This window comes from Mastomys coucha, unplaced genomic scaffold, assembly GCF_008632895.1.
Source record: "Mastomys coucha isolate ucsf_1 unplaced genomic scaffold, UCSF_Mcou_1 pScaffold14, whole genome shotgun sequence".
In the NCBI taxonomy this organism is placed as follows: domain Eukaryota; kingdom Metazoa; phylum Chordata; class Mammalia; order Rodentia; family Muridae; genus Mastomys; species Mastomys coucha.
The window spans coordinates 112724959-112749144 of NW_022196896.1; the positions used below are offsets into that span (position 1 = coordinate 112724959).

Here is a 24186-nt window from a genome sequence, read left to right on the forward strand (position 1 = left end):
CAGGTAACAGTTGCCTGCTGTACAAGCCTGAGTTCACCTCAGAACCCTGTGTAGAAAGAGAGAAACAACTGTGACAAGTACACACACACACACACACACACACACACACACAAATATTAAACAGAATAGAAATGTAAAAACAGCCGGGCAGTGGTGGCACACGCCTTTAATCCCAGCACTTGGGAGGCAGAGACAGGCGGATTTCTGAGTTCGAGTTTGAGGCCAGCCTGGTCTACAGAGTGAGTTCCAGGACAGCCAAGGCTATACAGAGAAACCCTGTCTCAAAAAACCAAAAAGAGAAAAGAAAAAAAAGAAATGTAAAAACAGATAAGATGGTAAACAATAGACTTTGATCTCCACAGACCCACATGCATACACAGATACACATGTACACACACCATATACATATACCACATGTATAAAAGAAGCTGGAGGCAGGGTAGCTGCTAACCCATCTTTTACTGCCCGAGTGGCAGCAACTGGTCTATGTGTCACCACCCTATCCATGGCTACCAGCATGCTACACACACGCGCGCGCACACACACACACACACGCGCACACACACACACACACACACACACACACCATTCGTCCCCCACCCTCTACCCTACCCTACCAGGCCCCATCCTACCAACTATCAGTGACAATCCCTGTCTGGGATCTTTGCGTTCTGCCCTTGGGCTCCTGCCCTAGCTGGCAAGCCCCACCCCCTCATCACCAGTCTTCAAGTATCAGATTGCATTTCCGGCCTCTTCTTTCCAAACCCCTAAGCCTCCAGCACCTGTCCCCTTGCGTGCCTCATTCCACAGCCAACAGGCTGAAGGGAAGACATAAACCCCAGTCAGTCAGAGGTTGGGGATGGCGGGGCCTGCGCCCACACTGGGGCTGCTGGCTGTCCTTGTTGTATGTGGTAAGGGTGGACAGGACTCCCTTCCTGGGGGCCTTCTATGCCCACCACCGCTTGGTGCCCTCCCTACCATTATACCTAACTCCCACTCCCACTCTGCCCTTTCTAACCCTAGGTATCCCATGCTCAAGGAACGGCTGGCTCTGCTCTGCTCTGCTCTGCTCTGCTCTGCTCTGCTCTGCTCTGCTCTGCTCTGCTCTGCTCTGCTCTGCTCTGCTCTGCTCTGCCAGGGCTGGCCCAGCAAGACCACAGCAAAGCTTCCTTCCCAGGTCCAATGACCAGCACTCTGTTCCTCTCCCCAGCCCTCCCAGGCAGTTGGGCCCTGAATGAGGAACAAAGGCTGATCCAGCACCTGTTCACGGAGAAGGGCTATGACAAAGACCTTCGGCCAGTGGCTCGAAAGGAGGACAAAGTGGATGTCGCCCTGGGTCTCACCCTCTCCAACCTCATCTCCCTGGTGAGTAGACCTTCATGGGATAGCCTGGGATGGGGAAAGGAGGGCATGAAGGGAAGATTGCTCAAAGGCTTCTGACCAGTTCCTTTTCTGAGAGCCATGCATGACTAGTCTCTGCGCTGGATGGTGCCACAGGCCTACAGCTCTGCCTGCCACTGTCAAGCTATCCCTGTGCTCCCCTGGGGACTCACGTCAGCAGCCTCTGCCCTTCGCTTCCGGAGTCTGCTGACCCACCTCGATCTGTTGCTCTAGCAGGCCCTGGCCCTTCCAGCTGCCTTGTCCCCGGGAACCAGGCAGATTAGATTCTGATGCCTGAGTCTGGGTGAAAGGCAGATGGGAACCTCTGGGTACAACCCTGTTGTTTGATTACAGAAAGAAGTGGAGGAGACCCTCACCACCAACGTGTGGATAGATCACGTAAGGACACCCCACTGAAGGTTCCAGGTCCCCTTGTGCTCTCTTATGCTAGGGTTCCACCAGCTCCTTTGGGGGAGCTTGACTACAGAGAACCCAGCTGCCCTTCTCCACTGAAGTCTCTGCTAGCTCTGAGGACATGTTCTAGAAGACGGGGTTCCTCTGTGCTAAGATTGCTGTTCTGTCCCCATTTGCTTTGTTGTTTTGAGATGGGGTTTTCTGGCCCTGTTTCCCTGGCTGACCTAGGACTTATGACCATGCTGGCCTCGAACTCACAGAGATTCATTTGCATCTGCCTCCCAAGCACTGGGACTAAAGGTGGGATTGAAGCACAGAGACACCAGCCCCTGTTTGCATTAGAAGCCACTCTTCTAATCCAAATATCAGAACTGATAGAGGTTCACGACATAGAAACAAGCTAGCAGGCATGGAAATTGTGCCCTGGCATGGGAATTGCGCCCCTTAGTGGTGTAATGTATGTCCTACACAACTGTCTGTGACAGGCCCAAGTCTAGTTCTTTATCCACCTGTCCAAATTTCTTTTGTCCCAACTTTCAGGCTTTGTTCAGACTTCCCTGGGGAAGTGGGGAGCACTGGGAGGGTGGTGAGTGACCAAACCCACTTCTGATGTCCTTTTTGGACCTCTAGGCCTGGGTAGACAGCCGGCTACAGTGGGATGCCAATGACTTTGGGAACATCACCGTCCTGCGCCTGCCCCCTGACATGGTGTGGCTACCAGAGATTGTACTGGAGAACAAGTTGAGAGGAACCCTCCTAGCCCCCCCTGCCTCATCCTGCTTCCCTCCCTTATGCCCCTCAGCCTGTGCCTCCAGCCCTGCCCACCCTGCCTGCCCACCTCCTTCTCCTGCCTCCTCTGGTCCTGCTGGTTCCTGGCTGGCCAGGGCACACAGTGATTATGGTCTCTGTCCCACAGCAATGATGGCTCATTCCAGATTTCTTACGCCTGCAATGTGCTTGTTTATGACTCGGGCTATGTGACCTGGCTGCCACCCGCCATCTTCCGCTCCTCCTGCCCCATCTCGGTCACCTACTTTCCTTTTGATTGGCAGAACTGCTCTCTCAAATTCAGGTGTGTCCACCTGAAGGTCTCTCAGTCCAGGGCACCCAGCCAGGGACTGGAAGGGGTGAACTAAATGCTCTCAGGCAGAGTCCCTCAGTCCCATGCTGAGCAGAAACCCCTCAGACCCTAGCCTTCCCCAGCTAGCCCTTCCTCCTCTGCTACCACCTCCTACCCTCAGAAACCCCATCCAGAGACTTATGGCTACTGCTCTCTCCAGTTCGCTCAAGTACACAGCCAAGGAGATCACACTTAGCCTGAAACAGGAGGAGGAAGACAACCGCACTTACCCCATCGAGTGGATCATCATCGACCCTGAGGGCTTCACAGGTACTTCAGAAGTCGTGGTGAGTGGGCCCCCGAAGACGCACACATCTGCGGAAACTCACTTGCACACAGTCACACCAGCTCCTCACATACTCACAGCTTGGGGCACCGACACACATACCAGGAAGGATAGGCATGTAGACACAGCCTACACACTTACAGTTACTGATCCAAAGAGACTCTACAGCAAAACTGAAGGAAACAGGGACACACACATCCCCATCTACTACCCCCACACACACACACACCCAATACACATACATGCACATACTTTCGAGTATGGCAAGGTCTCTGAGGGTAGATGTAACGGTCTGGGATCAGGCCTTCTAAAGCCCAGAGAGCATGGTGTGGCTGGGGGTTTCGTGGATGGATGGATGCTATCACCAGCCCCCATCTGTGACTAGCTCAGCTCTGTGGGGCTCTCTGCCCAGAAGAACCCGTGTCTTCCGGTTTCAGGGCTGGGATATCCTAGATGAAAGTATTCTACTCATGTAATGTTCTTCCAAACATCTAGGCCAAGGAACGACAGCCAAGAATTGTCACTAGAGCTTTGGTTTTTAACTTAGAAGACCCATTCAAAATGGCGTGGTTAACACATGTGCCTGTAACACTTAGAAGGCAGAAATAGAAGAACTGCCCCAATATCAAAGCCAGCTTAGTCTACACAGGGTGTTTCAGGCTATTCAGGGCTACACACCAAGACCCTGTTTCAAAACGGGGCTGGTGAGATGGCTCAAAAGGTAAAGGTACTTGCCACTAAACCTGAGGCCTGAGTTCAATTCCTGCAGCCCATATGGTGAAATCAACTCCTATAAGTTATCCCCTGACTTACACGCACGCACGCACACACACACACACACACACACACACACACACACACCTAAAGAAACAAAAAAGAAAACTCAGTGTAGTGGTGCATACTTGCAATCCCAGTACTCCAGAGGCTGAAGTAGAAAGATCATGAGTTCAAAGACAGCCTTGATTGTCTTTGAAATAGTGCTATCAGCATGAACTGAAAATTCAAGGACCAAGAGCATTTGTCTTAGTTAAAATAATAATAATAATAATACATATTATTTGCGCTGTGTGTGGTGTGTGTGTACATGTGTGTATACATGTGTACCATACATAGCACATGTGTCCAGAGGTCAATTTGCATCAATCACTTCTCCCCTTCCCAGAGACTGAACTCAAGTCATCAGGCTTGGAGATACCATCTGATTCACGGAGCATCTCATCGGCTCCAGACAGTGATTTAAAAAGCTCTCTCTTTAATTGTCATGCAACCTACTTTTAATTTGTTATAGCTTTATTTTTAAAGATTTACTTTTTATTTTATGTATCTGGGTGTTTTGTCTACATGTATGTCTAGCATACTAGGAGAGGGGCATGGGACTACATGGGACTATAGTTACAGATGATTGTGAGTGCCTATATATTATAGGTGCTGAACTCAGGACTTCTGGAAGGGCAGCCAGTGCTCTTAACTTCTGAGCCATTTCTCCAGCTCCTTGTGATAGCTTTTAGGCTAAAACATATTCTTTATTTGTACCCTGTATGGCTTTAGCTTCTATCTTTTTCCAAGGAGAGAAAGAAACAATAAACAAACAAACAAATAAAGCAACTTTCCAGAAAAAGCCACAGATAAAACCTTCTTCCTCCGGGCGGTGGTGGCGCACGCCTTTAATCCCAGCACTTGGGAGGCAGAGGCAGGCGGATTTCTGAGTTCTGAGGCCAGCCTGGTCTACAGAGCGAGTTCCAGGACAGCCAAGGCTACACAGAGAAACCCTGTCTCGAAAAAACAAAAAACAAAAAACAAACACAAAAAAACAACAACAAAAAAAACCTTCTTCCTCAAAGATTGAGCCCACAGATGGACCCCACAGTACCCCAAATTTCTCCAAGCCTCAGCTGCCTTGGACAGCACACTGGCTTGCTTTGCTCTATCCCAGACCCTCATTCTGTCCCAAGGCTCCTTAGCCCTATGGTTTCCCTTCTCCTGCTTGATCCTGAGTTGTCCTTGTACCTCCCTCAGAGAACGGTGAGTGGGAGATAGTACATCGGGCAGCCAAGCTCAATGTGGACCCCAGTGTCCCGATGGACAGCACCAACCACCAAGACGTCACCTTCTACCTCATCATCCGCCGCAAGCCACTCTTCTACATCATCAACATCCTGGTACCCTGCGTGCTCATCTCCTTCATGATCAACCTAGTCTTCTACCTGCCAGGCGACTGTGAGCCTCATGCCCCACTCCATGACTCCCTGCCAGCCTCTCCCAAGGCCACCTAGCACAAGTGTTCCCAGTCCTGTCCCTGCTCTTCACAGCGAGGGGAGAAGTGACCATGGATGGCATTGTGGATAAGAACTCAGGATAATAGCAGGCAGGGTTAGGAACTGCATGTTCTACCAGGATGCCTGAGAGCTTTCTGAGTGTGTGGGTGTGGGAACACAGAACAGTCAGGTTGTTCCCTTAAGCAGTGCTATGCTTGCAATGTTTTGAGAAAAAGGCAGGGAGTTTGAGCTCAGGCTACTTGCCTAGATCACTCAGTTAATAAGCTGTGGAGCCAGGATTTAAAGCTAGGCACAGGGTGCCATACCCTAGGATATGTATCGTGGCATTGTGAACATTGGTGGCAGGGCCTGCTGCGGGGGGTACTTTGCGGACTCCAAGTGTGAGCTTCCAGTTTGATCTGTCTCTCCAGGTGGAGAGAAGACCTCTGTCGCCATCTCAGTGCTCCTGGCCCAATCTGTCTTCCTGTTGCTTATCTCCAAGAGGCTGCCAGCCACATCCATGGCCATCCCCTTGGTAGGCAAGTGAGTATATATAGCCCTGCCCACACCCAGCCTTGCCCACGCCTTTGCCCTCAGTCCCCAGCTCCAGGCACGGGTGTGTGTCCCCAGGTTCCTGCTTTTTGGCATGGTGCTGGTCACCATGGTTGTGGTGATCTGTGTCATCGTACTCAACATCCACTTCCGAACGCCCAGTACCCATGTGCTGTCTGAGGGAGTCAAGAAGGTGAGCTTTTGACCGAAGATGGAAACCAAGTCCTGGCCAGGAGGATCCGTGAGCATGATGGGTGTGATCTCGGAATCACTGCTCCTGCTGCCCAGGCTGAGGACCTAGGTTAGAGCCTCGGCTCGACTAAATTTTAAACAAGAAAATAAGGGGCTAGTTAGATAGCTCAGTGAGTTGGAGCACCTGCCGCCAAGCTTGACCACCTGAACTTGATCCCCAGACCCATGTGGTAGAAGGGGAGGATTAACCCTTGCAGGATGCCCCCTGCCCCCTCCTCAATGCACGGTGGCATGTGTACACCTGCACACATACACGCCCACATACGTGTGTACATGAATAACATAATTTTTAAATTAAAACAAAATTTAAGAGTAAGCAGGTGAGGAGACAGGGGACAGGGTGATGGGGACGAGGCTATCTGTGCTCTAAGCCACTGTGGGCCAAGAGGTTCTTCTGGAACAAGTCATCTTGTAGATGATGATTCTATAGCCCTTTAATGGTTTTTGTCTTTAATTGATTGAAAGGAGAGGTCAACATTTGGACTTTTATTTATTTGAGACAGGGTCTTATTATATAACTCATAAAAAAAGGCGGGGCATGGGTATATAGCCTCAGTTGGTACAGTGCTTGCCTAGCATGCACAAGGTCCAATACTGAGTGTGAACCCTGCCTGATCCTAGTGGGAGGATCAGAGGTTCAAGGTCAACCTCAGCTACATAGTGAGTTCTGGGTTATCCTAGTATACAAGAGACCCTGACAGGAAGAAAGAAAGAAAGAAAGAAAGAAAGAAAGAAAGAAAGAAAGAAAGAAAGAAAGAAAGAAAGAATGGAAGGAAGGAAGAAAGGAAGGAAGGAAGGAAGAAAGAAAGAAGGAAGAGGAAGGAGGGAAGAAGGGAAGGAAGAAAAAGAGAAAGAAAGAGAGGGAAAGAAAGAAAGGAAGGAAGGGAGGAAGGAAGGAAGGAAGGAAGGAAGGAAGGAAGGAAGGAAGGAAGGAAGGAAGAGGGAGAGAGAAAGAAAGGGAGGAGAAGCAGGAGGGAGAATCCAGGGCAGAGGAGGCTGGGGTGTGTATCAGTGATAAAGCATATGTTCAAACTCTTAATTCTCCTGCCTCATCCTTCTGAATGCTGAGATTAAAGGCATGTACCCCCATTCTCAGTTTCTTTTTGTTCTGTAGATTTATTTTCAGTGACTGAGTTCTGCTGTTGCTATAAGTAATGAGGGACCATTAAAAGCATTCTACACCAGTCAGTGGGGAGTCTGGGAAACAGACAGTGGGATCAGCCTGGGAGCTCTATGGTGACAACCAGCATCCTCAGAATGTGTAATGATGACTCCACATTTGGGAAATGGCCTGTCTTGTGTCCCCTTGACTGCTAAAGTTCTTCCTGGAGACCCTGCCCAAGCTCCTGCACATGTCCCGCCCAGCAGAGGAAGACCCCGGTCCCGGAGCTCTCATCAGGAGGAGCAGCTCTCTGGGCTACATCTCCAAGGCAGAGGAGTATTTCTCACTAAAGTCCCGCAGTGACCTCATGTTTGAGAAGCAATCTGAGCGGCATGGGCTGGCCCGGCGCCTCACCACAGCCCGTGAGTTCTGGTAACCTTGAAGCTTGGCCCGCAGGTGGGAGGTGGGCAGGGATAAACACCACAGCTGCCCCCTGGCCTATTTCCACAGGCAGGCCACCAGCGAGCTCTGAGCAGGTCCAACAGGAGCTTTTTAATGAGGTGAAGCCAGCTGTGGATGGGGCAAACTTCATCGTCAACCATATGAGGGACCAGAACAGTTACAATGAGGTGAGTGACCTGAGCTCACCTTGGAATCAGATGTTCAAGTAGACTAGTGATCAAGTGAATTCTGTCTTCCCCTCATATCCTCGTATCCTCACACGTCCACTTAGACAAAGAGATGCCTGGTGGGTAAGGGACCCTTGGCGTACATTCTCCCAGGAAGGCAAAATTCCTTCATGAAACCCCACAGCATCACACTGGACCAAGCTCAGTGGTACACATAGACAAACAGCCTTCTATGACCAGGACAAATTTTTAATACATCTTAGGATCTGTTTTTTCTGCTCAAATATTCCAGATAGCATCTATTTATTATATTTGCTTATTTTTATATATTATATATAAATGTATGTTTTCATCTTATATATTTATTATACAATTATTATATTATTATACAATATAATTAATATATAATATAAATATATTATTTTATAAAACAAGAATTAATAAATAATATATAACAAATATTTTAAATATTATATATAAATACATTTTATATTTTATTATATATTTATTTATAATATTTGTTTTATTAGTATGTTACTTTTGTGGTGCTAGGGATTAGACTCAGGGCCTTATGTATGCTAGCAAAGCACTATACCACTGATCTACACCCACAGCCCAGCACCAGACCTTTCAAAGACATCCATACTGGGTTGTCTATTCCTAGGCAACTTTTTTTTAAAGATGTATTTATTTATTTAATGTATATGAGTACACTGTAGATGTACATGGTTGTGAGCCTTCATGTGGTTGTTGGGAACTGAATTTAGAATCTCTGTTCTCCCCAGTCAACCCCACTCTCTCCAGTCGGCCCCACTCACTCAGTCCCTGCTCGTTCAGGCCCAAAGATTTATTTATTATTAGAAATAAATACATATAGCTGTCTCCTGAGAGGCTCTGACAGTCCCTGACTAATACAGATGTAGAGGCTCACAGCCATCCATTGAACTGAGTACAGGGTCCCCAGTGAAGGAGTTGGAGAAAGGACCAATGGAGCTGAGGGATTTGCAGCCCTCAACAGGACGAACAACAATATGAACTAACTAGTACCCTCAGAACTCCCAGGGTCTCAACCACCAACCAAGGACTGCACATGGAGGGGTCTGATTGTTCTGGCAGCATGTGTATAGTAGAGGATTGTAAATTCGATCATCAATAGGAGGAGAGGTTCTGTGCCCCAGTGTAGGGTAAGGCCAGGGCCAGTAAGTGGGAGAGGGTGGGGTAGCAGGTATGGGGAGGGGGGAGGCAACAGGGGTTTGTTTTTGTTGTTTTGGTTTGTTTCTTTGTTTTTTGGAGGGGAAACTGGGAAAGGAGAAATTTACATGTAAATAAAGAAAATATCTAATAAAAATTAAAAAAAAAAAAAGAAAAGAAAAGAAAGAAATACACTGTTGCTGTCTTCAGACACACCAGAAGAGGGCATCAGACCTCTTTACGGGTGGTTGTGAGCCACCATGTGGTTGCTGGGATTTGAACTCAGGACCTTGGGAAGAGCAGTCAGTGCTCTTACCCGCTAAGCCATCTCACCAGCCCCCTTAGGCAACTTTTTAACAGTTCTCCATTGTATCCTCCTGTTCACATGTGGCTAGAATCAGCCCTGAGTGGCTTGTGTCCCTGTTAGGAGTGATGGCATCCTGTCCTGACTCACCCTACTGATGGAACCCTGAGGTGGTCCCCACAGACACATAGAAACTGAGCCTATGTTCTTCCATTTCTGAGCCCTAGCTTAGGGGTATGAGCCTGCATTCTGAAGACCTCCCTCACCCTTTGGTGTCTTGATCCTACTTATAGGAGAAGGACAACTGGAACCAGGTGGCCCGCACAGTGGACCGTCTCTGCCTGTTTGTGGTGACACCCGTCATGGTGGTGGGCACAGCCTGGATCTTCCTGCAGGGTGTCTACAACCAGCCCCCGGCCCAGCCTTTCCCTGGGGATCCCTTCTCCTATAACATACAGGACAAGCGCTTCATCTAGAGCAGGCACCAGTAAACAGGCAGACAGCAGTCTGAGAATTGCAATTAATTCCTGCCCTTGAGCTTGTGCCTAGCTGGTGCTGTGTGGCTGGGCAGAGGCCATGGTCGGGAGAGCTCCCTCCCAGGGGCAATTCCTTTCTAAATAAAGAAGGGAGACACTTGAGATGGGCTGAGAGTGGACATGGTGGGGCGGAGGGTTGTGGGAGAAGCAGGGGGCTTGCTCAGAGGCCAGGGTGGTGACCTTGGAACTGGCCTCCTGGGAAGAGAGCGTTGTGAGGGGTCTCTCAGCCTGAGCTGTTCCTCTGCCTCACTCTCTTCCAGAGCAGGTCAGAATCTGAACTTCCTGTTTCTTTGCCTTCTGTCCCTTCCCTAAGTGGGGCCCAGAGAGGGTAGCTCCTCTCCATCCCCCAGGGAAGGACGTTTTCTAGGATGGTGAACTGCCCAGGTTGTCATCTATCAGCCCCTGATTCCTTGGTCATTCTGTCTGGGTCCTTCTGAGAAGTGGGGAACTGGCATGGGAGGATCATGCTTGGCATCAATAAAAGCCCCATCAGTATGTGTCACACACATCCTAGAGTACCAGAACCCAGCCCTTCTAATGTACCCCCACACCAAGTCCCTTCCTCCTAGCCCCAGGCTCTCCAAACCTGGGTCCCCTAGCAATATTTGAGGTACACTTGTGATAAAGATGTATCTGTCAGTTTTCTTATTGAGTCTGGTCTTCAACCCTATCCTAAAGGAAGGGGCATTCGGATCTATCCTGAGTCCCATCAATCACAGGAACAAGGAACCTAGGCTTTAGTGTAGCCTGCAAAGCTCACCTCTCAATTCACATCTGAAGACTGTCCCTGCACTCCGTACCTGGCAGTTCAGAGTAACGAATAGAATAAGGCAGAAGTGATGTTATGGTCCTTCAAAGAACAGCTTCTAAGATGGCTACTCCTGCTGGGTGATGGTACACACCTATAAGCCCAGCACTTAGGAAGCCGGGGCAGGCAGATGAGACCAGCCTGGGCTACACATACTCTCACGCACACGTGTATGTGCGCACGTGCACACAGGCACAGACACACACACACACAGCACTGTGGTCTCTCCCTTCTACACTCCCACTCTCTCTGGAAGTCAGCCACGCTGCCGAGGCTCTGCAGAAGGGCCCACCTAACAAGAGCCACATGGGCAGGTAAACTAGAAACAGGGTCTTTCTACCCTGGTAGGACCTCTAGAAGAGAGCTGTTCAGGACCCTTAGAAACTGTCAGGGATAATAAATGTGCTTTTGGAGCAGAGGGTTTGTGGTCATTTGTTTCACTCATTATATGATCTTGAGGGACCCACCGCTCCTGCTGTAGTCTTTTATGACAGGAGTGGAACCCACGGGGTCACACATGTGACGAAAACGTTCCCATCAGTTAGCTGTACCCCAACCCTTAGCTTCAGTCTCTCTTATGCACACAAGAAGCCTTGCTCACAGGTTGTTGCTAACATTGAATTTGCTCGTTGGGGTTAAGGTACCTATGTTCTAGAAACTTAAGGTATAACTAATTTTTTTCAAATCCTATTTTTTTTGTAAAGATTTATTTTATGTATGTGAATACACTGTAGCTGTCTTCAGACACACCAGAAGAGGGCGTCAGATCCTGTTACAGATGGTTGTGAGCCACCATGTGGTTGCTGGGAATTGAACTCAGGACCTTTGGAAGAGCAGTCAGTGCTCTTCACCACTGAGCCATCTCTCCAACCCTCAAATCCTATTTTTAATGATGATTCTTAAACTCTTTAACCTCCCTTATAGCCCACAACCCACCAGAGGTAGTGGGAAAGAAAGGAGATGGTGGGGGGCTGGGAAGAAACAGAGGGAACCAGTTTAGAAAGGTTCTTTGGAGCAACTCCATCTGTGTTGTCTAGAAATTGGCCGTTCAGTTCACAGGACAGCAGTGGCAGCTCCATCCACTGATAAACACTTCACGGATACACCAGCAGTCCAGTTCAGTAGAGTCAGATTAGCAACCGCGGTGACCTAGCAGAGACAGCCAGGCCTCAGCTCCGGCTCCAGTCAGCAGAAGGGACCAGGAGAGGTTCTTAACTTCACCTCTCTCAGGGAAGAGAAGATCAGCAAAGACAGGAGACCCACAAGCGTTGCACAGCTAGCTCTATAAGCAAGCCAAGCTCAGCTGCCCCACCCCCTCCATCACTGTCCATTGAGTCCTATTTATACCCTCCAAACATCACATGGCCTCCACGGGTCTTGCCTCAACACACGAGTCTGTCTCAGTTGACATCATTCTGCCAGTCAGCCCAAGTCCGAAGAAGCAACAAGAAGCCGCGAAGCACACCACCAGAAGTTTTTTGGTGTGCTTCTCTCTATGGAGTCCCGACAGATACGGCTCAACTGCACAATGTATAGCAGACCAATACATACATGTCGTTAGCAAAGAACCCTTTATCACGTGTCCTCTCATATGCTTGCTTTAGCAGAACATCCTCTCTCCTGTGTCTGCTTCAGCCAAACGTTCCTTCATGAGTCTGCCTTAGTCTTTCACCTGTGTCCCCTTCAGGAAAACACTCCTTCACGTGTTTGCCCCAGCAAAATACCATCCAACGCAACTGACTTTCCAAAGAACCCTTACGTTTCCACTTCATTAGGGTACCCCAGGGGTAATTCTTACCATGGACCTCATTTGTGGGCTTGGTTTGCAGGACATGAATCAGAGGGAGTTGTGCCTAGTACTCCTGCTTCCCACCCTGGTACTGTGCCAGAGAGGAGCCAAGAATAGGGGCCAGTGGCCCAAGAATTCACCTCCGTGTTGTGCAGTAAGGGCTTCACAGCGTAAACTATTTTCTTGGAGAACAGTGGTGATATCATTCGGTCCTGACAGCAGCAGGTAAGGTTTTGAATCTTGAGATGTGACTGAGGAAAAAAGAAAACCCATTTTAACCCAAAACAAACCCTAGTGACATCCAGAGTGAACTATCTACAAATAAAAGGTGATGCTCCAGAAAAGGAGCTTGATCCAAAACACGCCAGACAAGCAGGGAGTCCAGGACTCCCCAGATTCACCCAGCCACCCCTCTACACAAGAGCTGGGAGAGGCTGAAGTTCTGCCACATTGTGCTGCTGCTGGCAGCAAGTCCCTCCCTCCTTGTCCCAGCTGAGGAGACCATGGACTCTCCAGAGGGGACAACCCCCAAATGCCACACCCAACTAAGAGTGTCTTTTGTACAGCTCATCAGCACCATGGGGTGCTGTCAGGACTGGTGCTCTATAGTTGACTTGGAGCCCCATCTCCTTTTGGCCCTGGATGTCACATTCACAAGCAACTTCCCGACAGGGTAACGCACTCTCCCCGGTTCAGTAGAGCTGCCATCTTCTCAATGGGTAGCACACTAGTTAGGAAAAACTGGGCATGAAGGACGAAATGCAATGAGTCCTAGCCACAACTTAAGTGAGCAGGTGTCCTTCCCCCCACATAGTAAGCATTTAGAGATGGTTATGGTTGTTGTACTGGCTCAGTTGTAAAATGAAAAAGAAGGAAGGAACAAAGGAAAGAATGAAGGAAGGAAGAAGAAAGAAAAGAAAAGGGAAGAGAAGAAGGAAGGAAGGAAGCTGATTCCCACGTCTTACTGGCAGTGTTACTCAAGTTGGCTGGCTCAAATTGGCAGCTGGCTGCCACAATTCCGTACTTTACATCTATGTTCTAGTAGGAGAGTGGCCTACCATTTATTACCCCTTTTATCATGAAGCAAAGCTTTCCCACAAGCTCAGTTTGTGGAGCAACTGTCTAGTCTGCACAAAGCCCTGTGTCTGGTCTCTAGCACCACCGTGTAAAATCCAGCCTGGTGATTACAGCAGTGGAGAGGGTACAGAACTAGGAACTCAACTTATTCCTTAGCTGCAGCTGGCTCTTGGCCAGCCTGGGCTAAAGAAGACAGTGTCTCCAAAAATCAATTTACTAGTTAATTACAAAAAAGTAGGCTTTGAAAAAAAATGGGGTTGGGGCAAGTGAGATAGCTCAGGGAGCAAAAAGGTTTTGCCATGAAAGTCCAATAACCCAGGTTTGATCCCCCCACCCCACGGAAGAGTAGGTGGAGAGAATGCAGTCTAAAATGTTGCTCTCTGGGCTGGGTGTGCTAGCACATGCCTTCAATCTCAGAACTTGGGGGGGGGGCAGAAGCAGCTAGATCTCTGAGTGCAAGGCCAACAACAACTTTCCATGAACCCCTGAAGCACCTTGTCTCAGGGTTTCTGTTGCTGTGTTCACACACCATAACTCTAAGCAGCTCGGCGAGCAAAAGGTTTACCTCAGCTTACAGTTACAGTCCATCCATCATAGAGGTTCAGGCCAGGAACTCAAGGCAGGAACCTTGGGCAGGAGCTGAAGCAGAGCCTACAGAAGGAGTGCTTCTTACTGGATCATTTTTGTTCATGGCTCGCTCGGCTTGTTGTCTTATACAACTCAGAATCACCTACCCAGAGGTGGCATTGCCCTCGATGAGCTGGGCTCACTTAATTATCAATCACTCATCAAGAAACTGCCCTACAGACAACTGCCAACAGGAAAGCTGACTGGAGGCATTTTCTTAACTGAGGCTCCTCTTGCCAGATAATGCTAGCTTGGGTCACGTTGGCAATAATCAAAGAAGAAAGCAACAACAACAATAACCAGGCTCCTTTGTGAATCAATGTAGTCATGTAAGGATTTGATCAATGACAAGTGAGCCATATCTCCAAGTTCAAAATCTGCGGATTGAGCCAGCCATAGACCAAAAAAATATGTGAATGAAAAATTTGTGCCAGGACTGTACACAGATAGACTTCTTGTTATTATTTGTTGACAGATAAAGCGTGACAGCCCTTTGTATAGCACTGGCGCTGCATTACGAACCGACTCCCCGTGGGTGCTGAGGAGGGTCACTGGTTAGCTCTTGGTGACAGGCAGTGGCAAGAGAGAAGCAGCTGGAACAAAGAGAGACTCCTGCGCATGCTTTTGTCTTCACTTGGTTTTTCCTCTTCAAACTGGACTCTCCCAGGAGACTCCACTGCTCCTAAAGAAAACTTGCCCTGCAGAGAATGACAAGCCAGTTCCCAGACCTCTCTCCCAGAGCACCGAGGAGGGTGACAGTCTTCCCGTGTAGGGAGGCATCACAGTACACGCCAGAAGGGGAGAGCAGTGTAGCACACTTGCTCTTCTCTTCCAGTCTCTCGAGGCACGGAAAGGGTGGACGGGCTAGAGGAATGGCAGACAGCCACAGCTTACATCACTTTCTGACTACAGAGACCTTTGCTGATCTTTGGCAAAAGCGGGCTGGATGGGAGTTAAGAGTCGGAGACACTTGGGAGGTAGAGGCAGGAGGATCCCTGAGTTCCAGGCCAGCCTCTCCCTGCCCCCACCCACAGAATCCTGGTGAGACAGGAAGGACTTGAGGCCTGTCCGTCTGGGAGGGTCAGATTCTGAGCCTGACTTCCTGTTTCTGAAACACACTGCAGTGCCATAGAGATCTGATAGGGCTGAGGAGATTCTCCTAGGCATTCACAGGTGCCCAGTGCCCTACCCCGCCTGGCGCAGCTGCAGCTGCCCATGTGATAGCACTTAGGGGTTGCATACTGATACACACTGGCCGGAATGTTTGAAATAGTTGGCCACGTAACACAGCCAGCAGTAAGTCACTGCTCCCAGATCAGCCTCCACCCCACCCTTTGATGGGGATGAGCCTAGAAGTAGATGGCTTCCTTTCTCTGTGGTTCTCCTTCTCTGGCTCAAGTCTGGCTCATCTGCCTCAGTGGACCATGAGTCCTCCTAAGTGGACCTGAGTCTCCCCAGCTTTGCATAGGACTGCCGTTATCTGTCTGCTGATTTTATGAACTGCAGCCTTACTGACAAGCCACCATTCACAAGAATCCCCCCCAACACACACACACACACACATTCCAGATCCTTCTCAGCCCTCCTAAAGCTTAGTAAGTCTGTGCCCCCTGTCTCAGGGCACAGGAGATGCTACTGTGGTCCCTTGATTGTCATTACCCTACTCCTCCCATACTCATGCAGCCTTCTTCAACCTGTGGCCTATGGGTCACAGGCCTCTAGCCCTACGCACTTGTAAGTGAAAACAGGATACGACACTGTCAACAACAGTTTGACATCCTGCGGCTGCTTCCTTCCTGTGCCCCAGTCCATTGGTGTGACTACAGAGGCACCCGGCTGGTGGCAGGGGGTTGAGGTACTAAGGCACAGTCACGGAGATCCTCGTGTGTAAATCACACCTCCCTCATACAGAATGAGGGTTCCTGATCAGTCACCACCAACCACCGCAGATATCCTCTGTCCTTGGCCATTTGCTGAGTCTCCTAGCTGGAAAATTAGGTGTAGGGCCGAAACGACTAAGTTTGAGGGTGTCCTGTCTCTGTTGAGACACTTTTGAGGGTGTCCTGTCTCTGATGGGACTATTCCATCTTTCTTCCCCTGCCTGGCTCCCGTAATCTGAGCCCAGCATTGTACATTTCCTGGGAACAGCTGACAATGCAGTGGTCAGACAGCTGGTGGGGCCAGCAAGAGCTGGCAGGGTTGGCTGGGAGGGGAGTGTAGGCTGACACATGACACTCCAACCCACCCCCCCTCCAACCACCCACCCCAGACCTGGAGAGCTACTGTCCTACTCGTCACTGGGCAGAACTGAGGCACCATGCACGGGGGCCAGGGACCTCAGCTCCTCTTGCTGCTGCTGGTTATCTGCCTGGGTGAAATACTAGGGACCTGGGATGGGGGAGGGTGTGTGTGTGTGTGGAAGGAACAGATCAGGAGTACAAAACTACAGTGGATGGAGGGTCTGTGGGTTATCTGTCCTCTCCCTTGCCCCAGCATCCCTCCACCCCGAGTCTCCACCTTATCCCTCTGTGTCTCCCCCTCCTCTGGAATGAGCCCCCTCCCACCCCCGGTCTGTTGCAGGGGCCCAGAGCCGCAACCAAGAGGAGCGTCTGCTTGCAGACCTGATGCGAAACTACGACCCTCATCTGCGGCCTGCTGAGCGTGACTCAGACGTGGTCAATGTCAGCCTGAAGCTTACCTTGACCAACCTCATCTCCCTGGTGAGCTGCAGAAGACGGGGAGTGATGGGTATCTCACAGGCCCCCAGACTTGCTGGGGAAAACAGGATCTAACCCTAGTGCTCGGAACAGCAGAGGGTCCTACAGTAGGGAGGACGGGGCTCATGAAACCCCTGTAGCAAGAGGTGCGAGGCTGAGAGCCTCTTGGTTCTCTCAGTGTCTGGGGGAGACGTAGGCACCTCAGGGAGGAAGGTATAACTCTCTTCTGTACCCCAGAATGAACGAGAGGAGGCCCTCACGACTAACGTCTGGATAGAAATGGTAAGATGCCACCTGCCTTATCATTCTGCTTACTGCAGTTGCCTCACCCACTCCCCTCAACCTCTTGGGCCCTTTCTGCTGGCCTGCCATTCTCCAGCCTCGTGTAGCCCAGGGCAGAGGCCAGAGGCAACTGTCTCTTCATCCACAGCAATGGTGCGACTATCGCCTGCGCTGGGATCCAAAAGACTACGAAGGCCTGTGGATATTGAGGGTGCCATCTACCATGGTCTGGAGGCCAGATATCGTCCTGGAGAACAAGTGAGGAGGGGGATGGGCTGGAGGAGGAGGATACCAGGGTCTAGCCGAATGAGGAAAGTTAGAGAAAGAAAGAAGAGAGCAGGGTGCTGTAGGGTGCCAGGCTGAGGGTGGGACATCAAGCACGGACACTGGCCCATGTTACAAATGTTAGCCATCTGGGGTCGGGGTGAGGATGGCGGGCTTTTCCCATCCCTGTAACCTGCAGCCAACTTTAACAACTAGAGAAACGATTAGAGATCATCAGGTCAGACACAAAAATGGTTCATTCAGGGTCAGTCCCTCCAAAAGAGCTTAATAATGTTAGCTATTTCGCCATTGTTATAGTTACTAATACAGAGAAAGAGAAACAGATTATGAGGTGGTTGTTGGGGTGTTGTCACCCCTAGATCTGTGTTCTCATCTCAGGTCCAGAGTGGGGGTTGCTGGGGTGGTTATGTTAGTGAGATTAGATGCTAGACCGTCAGGAGTGTGGTAGGCAAGGGGACTGGTGCCCTCAGATCCCATCCGTGCAAAGCAGAGAGCTAGTCTGGAGCTGTGGGGATCTCTGCCTCCAGCTCAATACACTGGCCTGTGCACACAGTGTGGACGGTGTCTTCGAGGTGGCGCTCTACTGCAATGTGCTCGTGTCCCCTGATGGTTGTATCTACTGGCTGCCGCCTGCCATCTTCCGCTCCTCCTGCTCCATCTCTGTCACCTATTTCCCCTTCGATTGGCAGAACTGCTCCCTCGTCTTCCAGTGAGACTGATGATGTGTTGGGGGAGGAGGGCTTCAGGGAGCTAGCTGCTCTAGGATGGGTCTGGGCAGAGGTGGGAGACCAGCATCAGAGGCTCCTCAAGCTTGGGTGGCCTGGATCCATCACCTGTGCCTTCTGCTAAATCCTCCCACCTATCCTCCATTGCTCCAGCTTCCTGCCTGGGTCCCAAGGGGAGACACTAATGTCTTGAGTATGTGGGTAAGAATATCCGGGTATGCCTGGATACATGTAGAGTCGTAGAGAGGCAGGCTGTCCTGGAAAAGAGAAGCCTGGCCAAAGCCAGTATGTGACCTGAGCCAAACCTGTGCCCTCTGGGCTCAGTTTCCTCATCCATAAGCAGTGAACAGAGGTCTTGGGAGAAGCTGGGAGGACCCCAAATGTCGTCTTCTGATAGGCTTGTATATGATCTTTGGTGATGGTAGGAGAGACAGGGTGGCTCTGAACTCTTTGGTCAGGAAATAGCACTGAGACCCTAAAGAGCCTGTGCTCTCCCAGCCCTGCATGCTAGCACCAGGGCTTGATGGAGAAATCAGAGTGTGACACCGCATATGTCAAAGCCCAATGCCCACAGCTGCCATCGGGCAACCGTATCTGTGGCCTCCCAGGTAGGTCCCCCTGCTTCACTCACCCTTTTCCCACTCTTGACCCGCAGGTCCCAGACTTACAGCACTAGTGAGATCAACTTGCAGCTGAGCCAGGAGGATGGGCAAGCCATTGAGTGGATCTTCATTGACCCTGAGGCTTTCACAGGTAACCCCAGTTGGGCACCCCTGCCCTACCAAAGCTATGCCCCACCCACAATGTGCTTCAAAGTGAAAACCACAGTGTATCCCAGAACATGGCTTTCAGAAATCCAGACATGGTGACACGCATATGTGATCCCAGCCCTCCAGAGGACTGAAAGTTTGAGGCTAGCCTGGGCTACACAGTGAGACTGTCTTTAAAGAAAAACACAGGAGGGCTGGGAAATGGCTCCATGGGGTAAAGTACCTACTGCACATGCCTAAAGACCAGAAATGAATCCCCAGAATTCACACAAATGCTGGTTGGAAATGGGAACCCACCTGCAATTCCAGCACAAGGCAGATAGAGACAAAGGATTCCTAGGGCAGAGCTCTGGGTTCAAGGGACAGACCCTGAGTCGGCATAAAAGGTGAAGTGTGAGGAAGACATCTGATGTGGACTTCTGGCTTCCATGTCTGTACATATACAAACGCACACGCATGCACCCACATACATGGGAGTATATGCATGTGTGTGTGCATACACATGCATGCACACATATACCACAGAAAATGATCCAGTTCTGACTCTTCCTAAAACACTTACTCTAATTTTGGGAGAGGGAAATCAATATTCAATCTCCCACCCCACTTGTGTCCCTGTATAAAGTGCACGCTCCCCACAGAGAATGGGGAATGGGCCATCAGGCATCGACCAGCCAAAATGCTACTGGACTCTGTGGCTCCTGCAGAGGAGGCGGGCCACCAGAAGGTGGTGTTCTACCTGCTCATCCAGCGCAAGCCCCTCTTCTATGTCATCAACATCATCGCCCCCTGTGTGCTCATCTCCTCGGTTGCCATCCTCATCTACTTCCTCCCTGCCAAGGGTACCTGGGCCTGTGGGAGGGAGATAGCAGAGGCTCCCGGGGAGGCCAGGGCAGGCTCTGCTCATGGCATGGGGCACCACAATCTTAGGACACGGGCAGTGGGCTCCCTGTAGGATAAGGGGGGTCCCTCAGAGTGTGTGGCATGCGGGTGGAGGTGGGGTGGGGGTGAGGTGGGGAACCTGTTCTGAGGGCATCTTGGTCACGGGCAGCGGGTGGCCAGAAATGCACAGTGGCCACCAACGTGCTCCTGGCCCAGACCGTCTTCCTTTTCCTCGTGGCTAAGAAGGTGCCTGAGACCTCCCAGGCAGTGCCGCTCATCAGCAAGTAAGGCTAGTCTTCCCTCACGTCTGCTTCCCACTCCTTGCCATCTTGGTCAAGCCATGGTCCTGCTAAAAAAAGTGTTCTACCAGTGGGCTATATCTCCAACACACCCCTTCCCTTCTTGAGGCTTTTGACAATGACCTTCCTTCCACCCAAGAACCCACGGGAAGCAGGGTGGGTGGCGCCTGGGTCTGAGGTGCCTAAGGGACGTTCAGCCTTCTGCTTGCCTGACCCTGGACAGATACCTGACCTTCCTCATGGTGGTGACCATCCTCATTGTCGTGAACTCTGTGGTCGTGCTCAATGTGTCCTTGCGGTCCCCACACACACACTCCATGGCCCGGGGCGTCCGCAAGGCAAGATACTCCCCTGCCCACTCGGGCATCCGTCTGTCCTTCCCAATCAGTTGTGACTCCTTCCACATCCCTGTCCCTATTCTCAAATTCAGCTGCAAATCGATGCCAAACATATCTTCAGGCCTAAAGGAGGCAGATGATAACATCTGTGCCCAGGGACATTGATATTACACAGCTAACGTATTTACTTTGTATAAAATGCTTAAGTGGGTACTGGCGTATCATCTCCATTTAACAGAGAGGGAAACAGAGACCCAAAGTGGTTAGGCAGTTTACTCAGTATTACTCAAAAGGCAGGAAAGGGAGGATTCTGTCCCAGCTGTGTTTGAGCCCACCTACAGCGGTCAGCTGAATATCATGTTACAAATGTAGATCCTGTAGGTAGACCCCAGGTAGTCTAGACTATTCTAGCATGGGATAGAAGATAAGACTCTGTTTGTCTGAAATAGCAAACAGAGATTCTGAAGGTCTTGAAAGCTTGGAGTCCAGGTTCTGTGTCCAGGAGAAAGGAGTCAAGCTGTACCAGGACCCAGCTGCTTCCCCTAAGGCACTGCCTTCATGGCCATTCCCAAGCTTGGTGCGACTGCTCAAGCAGGACCTACCACAACAACCCCTCTACAGGTGTTCCTGAGGCTCCTGCCCCAGCTGTTACGGATGCATGTGCGCCCACTGGCTCCTGCTGCTGTCCAGGATGCCCGGTTGCGACTCCAGAATGGCTCTTCCTCAGGGTGGCCCATCACAACTCGAGAGGAAGGGGACCTCTGTCTGCCTCGGAGTGAACTCCTCTTTAGGCAAAGGCAGCGCAATGGATTAGTGCAGGCAGTACTGGAGAAGCTAGGTGAGGCCCAAGGGGTCAATCCTGACCAGTGGGTACAGCTAGAAGTGCTGGGAGACTGTTCAAGTCGGAGAGAGGGCCTGGGACTCTAGGAAGAAGTCACATCTCAGTCTGCTCTCTTCCACTGACTTTATTTCCCCATCAGAGAATGGTCCAGAAGTGAGGCAGAGCCAGGAGTTCTGTGGCAGCCTGAAGCAAGCCTCCCCGGCCATCCAGGCCTGTGTGGATGCCTGTAACCTCATGGCTCGTGCCCGACACCAGCAGAGTCACTTTGACAGTGTAAGCAGGACACTGTGGGCAAGTACCCAAGTGTAATGTGGGGACAGGATGGATGGGGTGTTCAGCTTAGGTTCAGTGATGGACAAAGTAGAGGTGGGAAGTGGGAGGAGGAAGGACCAACAGGTCAGAGACCATGAAAGAAGACAGGTTGGTACCCAGACAGAGGTGAGAAGGCTGACCTAGGTTTGGAAGCCAGCTGGAAACCTAACATTGAAAGCAGGAGCCAGGCTGGCTGCTGCCCCTGCTCACACCCCTGCCGCACAATGTGTTGTTGCCCTCAGGGGAACGAGGAATGGCTGCTGGTGGGCCGGGTGCTGGACCGGGTCTGTTTCCTAGCCATGCTCTCCCTCTTCATCTGCGGCACTGCTGGCATCTTCCTCATGGCCCACTACAACCAGGTGCCTGACCTGCCGTTTCCAGGAGACCCCCGCCCCTACCTGCCTTTGCCAGACTGAGCCAACCAATCCCTCCTGGGCCCTAGAGTCAGCTATGTGGGCCATGCTGTTTATGGGGCTGTATTCTGTGTTGGTCCTGAGTGTGCTCCTGGGGAAGTACCCAAGCATTCCTGGGAGAAGATGGAGAAATAAAGAGACAGAGAGGGACTTCTGGAGTGGTTGGTGATGGGTGTGGTCACATGACTTTGAGCATTTCTGATAAGTTATTTTGAAACCCTGAGGACTCTACTTTTCATGATGTCATTGACTGGGCAAAGTTTTACCCTTTGAGGGCTGAGAACATTTCCTCCTACCTTTTTTTTTTTTTTTTTTTTTTTTGGTTTTTTGAGACAGGGTTTCTCTGTGTAGCCCTGGCTGTCCTGGAACTCACTCTGTAGACCAGGCTGGCCTCGAATTCAGAAATCCACCTGCCTCTGCCTCCCAAGTGCTGGGATTAAAGGCGTGCGCCACCACTGCCCGGCCCTCATGCCTTTTTGTAAGATTTATTTTTATTATTTTTAACTGTATGTATGTATGTATGTATGTATGTGCATATGTATGCATGTATGTATTGGTGATGGACTATGTGCACATAAGTGAGCATGCCTGTTGGAGGCTGGCAGATGATGTCAGAATCCTAGAGTTGGAGTTATAGGTGGTCATGAGACAGTGGGTTGCTCATGTCCTCTATAAAAGCAGCAAACACTCTTAACTACTGAGCCATTTTTCTAGCTCTAACATCTTCCCTTTTGTGAACTTTCTCTAGAAGGTTAGTAAGAGATGTGGGGTACTCTCTCAAAAGAAGAGAACAAACTAGGCAGTAGTGGTGCATGCCTTTAATCCCAGCACTTGGGAGGCAGAGGCAGGTGGATTTCTGAGTTCAAGGCCAGCCTGGTCTACAGAGTGAATTCCAGGACAGCCAGGACTATACAGATGTGGTGGAGCACGCCTTTAATCCTAGCACTAGGGAGGCAGAGACAAGTCATCTCTGTAAATTGGAGGTCATGGTGAGATCTTATCTTAAAAAGGGATGGGGGTGGGGTATGGAGATAACCAGTAGTTTAGAACACTGGATGCTTTCCTAGGGGATCTGTATTTGGTTTCCCTCAGCCATGTGGCAGCTCATAACCATCTGTTACTCCAGTTGCAAGTGACCTAACACCCTCCTCTGGCTTTGCAAAACCCTCATGCATATTGTGCAGACATATACAAGGCAGAACACCCATATACACAAAATGAAACTAAGCCTTTTTTAAAAAGTACTAGGAGCTAGGGATGTGGATATAAATGTAGAGTCTTGGCTTTTTTGAGGTCTAGAACTTAAGTGTAACCCATTTTAACTAGCATGTCTCTTCTAGATGCCACAGCACATATGTACCTTCAGCAATACCTTCCTATTCGTTTGATGTAATACTTCCCCCACCACCATTGATCACAAAGGATTTCTCGAGTTTTACCATCTTCCCCCGCCCCATTATTAGAAATTCTTCACATTATGGACAGTCAAGAGGCACTGTTCACCTGACCCACATTTCTCATGAGCAAGCTGGGGTCCAGAGTAAGAGGAACTCTCTAGGACGCTCCTTTATAAGGTCCAATTTTCCATCTCTGACCCAATCCCAGACACTGTAAGAAAGACTCCTAGCCCTTCAAATGCACCCTTTCTTCCTCTCTCTTCTCAAAAGTCTGAGCACTCTCAGGGCTAGGACCAAAGCCACTGGGCTGGGTCTGACAGAAGAGCTCCCTTAGTACAACATGTCAGGAAATAGAATAATCCCAAGGTCTTCCTGAGGAGAAAAGGCGTGGCCTTGCTGAGTCACCAGGGGGCAACCATGGGCCATTACCGGGACAATTTCCTCACCTGTAAATACAGGCATCAACATAATTTCTACCACTCCTCCCTCTCTGGTGATTAAAAATAAACATCTAGCCAGGCAGGAGTGGCGCACGCCTTTAGTCCCAGCACTTGGGAGGCAGAGGCAGGTGAATTTCTGAGTTCAAGGCCAGCCTGGTCTACA

At 50.2% G+C, this 24186-nt stretch overlaps 2 protein-coding genes across 3 annotated transcripts; both read left to right on the top strand.

Annotated features, from left to right (window-relative positions):
• Window positions 1-796: 796 nt before the first annotated feature.
• Window positions 797-10653, top strand: Chrnd (cholinergic receptor nicotinic delta subunit). The gene is made up of 12 exons (XM_031368900.1): window positions 797-911; window positions 1211-1365; window positions 1735-1779; window positions 2425-2534; window positions 2711-2866; window positions 3075-3184; window positions 5217-5417; window positions 5887-5998; window positions 6086-6200; window positions 7579-7783; window positions 7872-7990; window positions 9779-10653. Exons 1-12 carry the CDS (start codon window positions 860-862, stop codon window positions 9959-9961), a joined length of 1563 nt encoding a protein of 520 aa, XP_031224760.1. The 5' UTR covers window positions 797-859; the 3' UTR covers window positions 9962-10653.
• Window positions 10654-16624: 5971 nt separating this feature from the next.
• Window positions 16625-22336, top strand: Chrng (cholinergic receptor nicotinic gamma subunit). Of its 2 annotated transcripts, XM_031368901.1 has the most exons (12): window positions 16625-16694; window positions 16903-17042; window positions 17277-17321; window positions 17470-17579; window positions 18160-18315; window positions 18987-19084; window positions 19743-19943; window positions 20153-20267; window positions 20506-20620; window positions 21242-21458; window positions 21601-21734; window positions 22016-22336. In XM_031368901.1, the coding sequence occupies exons 1-12, from the start codon at window positions 16640-16642 to the stop codon at window positions 22187-22189; spliced, it is 1560 nt and encodes a 519-aa protein (XP_031224761.1). In that variant the 5' UTR covers window positions 16625-16639; the 3' UTR covers window positions 22190-22336. The 2 variants fall into 2 exon arrangements, with proteins under 2 accessions (XP_031224761.1, XP_031224762.1); XM_031368902.1 differs by lacking the exon at window positions 18160-18315 and having other exon boundaries at window positions 22016-22326.
• Window positions 22337-24186: the final 1850 nt, after the last annotated feature.